Below are 6000 nucleotides of genomic sequence, written 5' to 3'. Positions count from 1 at the left end.
GTTCTTTCTATTCGATAATCTACTGGTCTATTGCAAGAGGAAATCCAGGTGAGTCCCTCTGTCTTTACGGTTTTGTAATGAGACCATTCAGAAGTTTTGTAAGTAGAAAGTATGATCAATTACTGATCACTCACTGTATTCCCTGTTGCTCTGTAGCACTGAGTCACAGGTGTGACTTTCCTCTGTTCTTGACTATTGCTATTACTTAGACTATACGAGAAAGAAGTCACTATATGGTAGGATAAATATGCCAGACAGAATGGGGTCCCTACCCTGAGAAGTGTGCAATCCAAAGACAGAAGTTGATACAGTGCAGAAAAAACACAGCTTCTTACAGCCGGAAAGCTTCCCAGAGCAGATGGGTCTCCAGGAGTGATGTGAAGAAGGAGGCCTTGCCAGCTTTCATTGTGAGGTTATTCCAAGCAGAAGAGGGTGACGTGAAGAATGATATAAAGCCAAGAAAGGGGAAAGTGGAAGACTAAGAAAACATTATATAGATGCAAGGCACAGAGGAGTGAGGAAGAGATGAAGATTAGCAAATTGCTGTTCAGCATTTGCAGCCCATGTGTTCTATGTGTTGTCTTCCTTCCTTATCCTAGTAACAATTTTTGCATCATTCCACGTTATAAAACTTAAGCATTATTAACACCTACTGCTTATTACTGAAATAGCATTGACAGTGTGGAGGGCAATTTGCTTCTGCAGCAATTATACTGTATTTCAGTTCTTAAGCTTTTCACCTTCACAGCTCCAGTCTCATTCTCACGTCTTGGTCTTTTCTGAATTTACAATGCATTCTCTACACTCCAGATTCTCTTCCTACTCCCTTTCCTGTATTATCTCCCCCCTTCTTCAAGTTATACTTCTTTACTGGTGATGGCCAAGTAGAATGGCCAACCCAATTAGAACTTCTCAAAACCCAGAGTGTTCACTCCAAAGAAAATTCTCATATCTCAAAATTCAGGCTTATTTCAGAGCTTTTTGTTCAATGGAAATTTTGGAACCATTAAGTTGGGAAAAATAATTTCAGTAATGTTCAGACTTTTTGGGTGGATAATGCTGAAACTATACAACATAAATACAAATTATTAGGTGAAATCTACATTAGAAATTATTAGAATGTAATATAAACATTTAAATTAAATTGAAAAAGCATTTACAGAATTCAGTCTTACATGGCTTTTAATATTATTTAACTGAAGCATTCTGACTGTGCTGAAATGAAGCAAGAAAGATGAAAAATCTCATTTTGACACTTTACCACATTTGTCAAAATCCGAACTTCCATATGAAACAGAGTTCAGAAATTTGTGTGTCTTCTAACAGAAAGCTATTCCTTATGGGAAAAAAAAAAATCAATTTGATGTCTAATCTTTTACTTCTTCAGAGTTCTTAGAAACTGTTTTTCTAGTCCTGTTTGTAGTTCAGGTTAGCCTAGCCGCTCCCGCGCTGTCCAGGCATTTTTCCCGGAATGCTGAGAGTTAGAAAACAAAATGTTCTGCTGCCTTTTAAGCAACTCTCTGTTTTTGTACAGGAGATATTACTGAGCTACTCTGTAGTTTGGCTTGATTTTGGAGGAGGCTGCTGCAACACTTTGATTTTCCCAAAGGATCGATACTGTTTATCTTCGTCTAAAATGTAGCTTGAACTGATGAAGTGTCCAGAATCCAATTTCCATTAAAAAGTAGAATATTTTATTAAGTCTTCTGGGAATTGCTGATGTAAAAGATATATTTAGGGATTGCTGAGTGACTTCAATTTTGGATATTTTTCCTGTCTAGCTGCTATTTATAATTAGTCCAGGATGGAAATGAATGTCTATCCAGTTGTGCTGGTGTGATCATTTGGCCAGCTGCTTGACAAACAACTGACATGTTAGTGGGACACAGATTTTGAAGAAAAAAAACCAAGCCCAAAACTGCCTGTATCTGTTCCTAATTTGAAATTGAATGACTTGGTTCTCATCTCATACTATGCTTATCTTGTAGAAATCACTGGAGTTTTTCTTGATTGAAAAGTGCAGTCAGAATTCAGGCCTCAATCTTTGATAAGTAGTCAACAATGCAGCATTTGAATTTGGGCATCATATCTTTTCACAATAGCGTAAATTAGGAGTAGTGTTGTTGAGACCAATTTAAGATGTGTTTAGAATCAGAATTAGATCTGTGATTTTAAATCTAAGACTGCAATCTCATCTTTTGCAGAAGCTTAGGGAAGTCTGACAAACTGATGACACAGATTTTCAGGGCTGAGTATTGTTTTGTGTTTTTAGCAGGATCGTAGACCGCTGTTTAAATTGAATCCTGATGTCAGGAACAGTATGTTTCATGTGGGGAAATGGGCTGAGTATTTAAAGGGTTTCAGTAAGGCTGCCAGGACAGCTTTTCTTTTGACTCCAACAGTCGTCTTTAGGAAATGATCTAATAGCTCCAAGATCTCAGTCCCTGTCAGTCTGATTGGATGTAAATATATGGTTATCACTAAAGGTATATTTGTCACCAAAGCTAGTTGTAAAAGGAAAAATTGTTCAGAAAAACTTGGTGATTCTCCTCTCACCTCAGTTTGTCATAGATATTTCACTTTGACAGAAATTTTCTCCTCAGCTGTTTTTTATTGGAGTATTCCTTGAATCTTATGAGCTCCTGGCAAGTTGCCACAGCAATCCCTTCACTGTACAGAGTTTGGACACCTGCCATCTCAAATGATGATCATTTGACCAGTTGTGTTTTGGTTCACGTAGCAGGGTTGTTCTTAGATATTAAAGCTCGGCAGGTGTCAGTTGGATAGTTTTAAACCTACTCTGGACATAAAAATCAGAACATAGCTAGCAATGAAAAATGCTTTCCTGTTTTTTTTTTTTTATAAGACACTTCAACAGAGACACCGTGAAGCTTATGGATAAGGATGTAAACTTCCGTGCAAAATCACCACAGCAGCACCTTCACAAATGCCGCATACAATGACATTTAATGCACATACGACAGACCATGTGACGCTACCCTTTTTGCATGTTTCATTTCATATTTGAAGCTTGGTACACATACCACAAATTTATCAAAGCTTTAGGCAAAAAAGGAGGCAAATGTAACATTGTGTCAGGTGATGTTGCAGTTTTCATCCCAAAGCCATGTGCAGTTCAGTTGTACTGGCATTTCAGTTAGTCGTGAAGAATGCAAATCTTGAAGGCATCCCAACCTTCACATAATCGTGCAAAATAAGCTCTTTGTTGCTGGAATGACACTGTTGTATGCTTATCTTTGTGAGCTGATTGAGTATTCCAATTATTTAAAATCAGAGACATGGTTAAATACCATAAAACACTATATTGGAATCCTTTTTTAGTAGTCATATCTCAGATTGACTTCTTACGGTGCAAGAAGTTAGCCTGTCCCCAGGAAGTTCAGAGCAAATAACCTGAACAAACATCATAGATTTTTTTCACTGATGCCATTGTATTTAAAATATTTTAGTTCTTCTTCTGAGGTGAACATATGCATATATATGTTACACTATTTGCTTATGTGTTGCTAACAGTCTAAATCCTAATTGCAGAGTTACTGGGAAAAAAACATCTAAACGGACAAAGTCAATCAATGGGTCCCTGTATATCTTCAGGGGCCGAATAAATACAGAAGTCATGGAGGTGGAGAATGTGGAGGATGGAACGGGTAAGAGACCAAATACTGTCTTTTAACAACACAGCAAGTCCAGATCTTGTGTTGGAAGTTTGTTACAAAAGTACTTGTACATCTCCTTTAATGAAATCTTAAGTAAGCTATGTAACTTTTGATGCCTTCATTATTAGACCAGCTTATATAGTTGAAAGACTGGACATGCTTTCAGGCACTGGTCCTTCATTCTGAAATGACCTTATGAAGAGTTTGTGTACCCCGAAGCTTGTCTATTTTTTCTCCTAATCCAAGTTAATTTAGTAAAAGATACTTTATCTTCCTTCATCCTTTCTTTTCTTACATCTTAAGCCATTACAGCTATAATAACAGAACTTCTGGATCTTCTTCTCATTTAGAATACAACCAAATATTAGTCTTAGCATCAAATCAGTAGCATGGAATGTGACCATGAACAAAATATGGGAATGCAATTGTGTTACAATTCTTGTGTTCTGACACAGGCAGGAAGACTGGATGGGTTTCTGATTTCATCCACAAAGGCCACACCAACCCCTGCTCCTATTGTAATAAGTTGGGAATTAATATTATGTCCTTTAAAAAGTTGACATTTGAAGAGTTCCCATGTCCTGTGGACAAAAATCCTTACGGTGCAAGAAGTTAGCCTGTCCCCAGGAAGTTCAGAGCAAATAACCTGAACAAACATCATAGATTTTTTTCACTGATGCCATTGTATTTAAAATATTTTAGTTCTTCTTCTGAGGTGAAATTACAGAATGTCACTCTTAGGACTGAAACATTTGGTCAGTTGAACAGCTTAGCCATGGATACTTCTATTAGTATTTGTACTTCCAGAGTGATAAGTAACAACCAGTCACATGGACAGTCAGTATGACTGATGCATGAAGAACACCTCCAGAAATCAAGCTCTTCAAAGAAGAAAATTTTAATTAAGGTGTCCCACACTGATTTGATTAAATAGCAGGCTTTCTATTCACTGTGTGCATTGTGCTTTGGGTTTTTACAGCAGATTACCACAGCAACGGGTACACTGTGACAAATGGCTGGAAGATACACAACACAGCCAAAAACAAATGGTTTGTCTGTATGGCCAAGACTGCAGAGGACAAACAGAAATGGCTGGATGCTATAATCAAGGAAAGGGAGCAGAGAGAGAGTAAGTGGATAATGTATTTTCTAATGCACTGAATGAACTTGTGTACAAAGGAGAAATGTATATGCATGTATAAGTATCTGAGAGAAAAAGAAAAGGTTGAAGTTTTTCCTCCATGGGCAGAATTCAAATCTATCCTTAATGACAAAGAAAATCAAGTGATTGAAAAGAAGTATTTCTGAATGTGTACCTTGGGGGTTTTATGGACCTGTATCAGTGTATTTATCAAATATTTTTATTTGCCAGAGTCAGTTTCTTTGATGCATTGAATTACTGTGGAAAAAAATTACATTTAATCAATTTCATTTTTTGGTCTGTTATTTGTAAATAAGATAAAGTTGTATTTGTGTTTATCAGTAAAAGGAAAGAAGAAAATCCAGCATGCAGCCTTTTTCAGAGGCAATGGCATAAACTCGTTCTCACAAACTTGACCTCTAGGATCTTGAAGTTAACAGAACAGTTCATGGAGAAAAACTCTAGAGATATTACGCTTAGACTGAGAACAGTGACAAATGTATGCAGATGCTTGTCACTTTTATCTTTTCTTGTGGAATGAAACAAAACCTAAGCTTATCTTGAAATGGTGTTGTACAATAGAAGCAAGCTCAAAAAGCCATGAATCAGGGTGGGATGATAAAAGCTCTGAGTTCCTTTAAAAGTCAGAACTATCTTTCACAAGTGAACCTGCTTCTCTGTTTGCTCAATGGGAAAAATAATAGCTCATTGCCAAAGGAAATGACACTTAGTTTAAAACAGTCTGTGCCTGACTTGTAGAAGTGGTTCCCCTCTCCGCATGCGCAACTCCAGTAAAGATGTAATTGCTCATCTATGTTTATATTGAAAGAGGTCAGTCTGTAGTTAGTAGTGTATTTTCAAAGCTTGTACTTGCTAAGCAATAACGCTTTACATTTTTAAAGTATTTTAAGTTACAGATCTGTCACTGAAGTTTAATGAAAGCAGAGAATCTAAATCCTTTAATGTCCTTTGAAATCCAAACCTTAGTTTTTATGTTACAATGCTTTGCATCTAATCTGCTAAACACAATGCATCTTGCAGTGTTGTTTGTTACCACAGAATCTAAAACATTTCTAACTTACCTTATCATATATGAACTCCAATACACCTTTTGATAATAGCAAGGATACTGCCTTCAAAATGTAGGTTGGGCATGGTGTAAATTCAAAAGAACTAACTGAA

At 36.7% G+C, this 6000-nt stretch overlaps 1 protein-coding gene across 1 annotated transcript in view; it reads left to right on the top strand.

The window, feature by feature from the left end:
- The window catches only part of PREX1 (phosphatidylinositol-3,4,5-trisphosphate-dependent Rac exchange factor 1), a gene marked incomplete at its 5' end in the record, with an annotated part of 105451 nt that overhangs the window by 36809 nt on the left and 62642 nt on the right, over positions 1 to 6000 (top strand). Inside the window, 3 exon segments of the mRNA XM_009326842.1 lie at positions 1 to 48; positions 3553 to 3668; positions 4657 to 4806. The exon segment at positions 1 to 48 is cut by the window's left edge and continues 17 nt beyond it. Coding sequence (XP_009325117.1) covers positions 1 to 48; positions 3553 to 3668; positions 4657 to 4806 — 314 coding nt within the window.

This window comes from Pygoscelis adeliae, unplaced genomic scaffold, assembly GCF_000699105.1.
Source record: "Pygoscelis adeliae isolate BGI_AS28 unplaced genomic scaffold, ASM69910v1 Scaffold286, whole genome shotgun sequence".
In the NCBI taxonomy this organism is placed as follows: domain Eukaryota; kingdom Metazoa; phylum Chordata; class Aves; order Sphenisciformes; family Spheniscidae; genus Pygoscelis; species Pygoscelis adeliae.
This window is presented reverse-complemented; position numbering and strand designations above follow the sequence as displayed.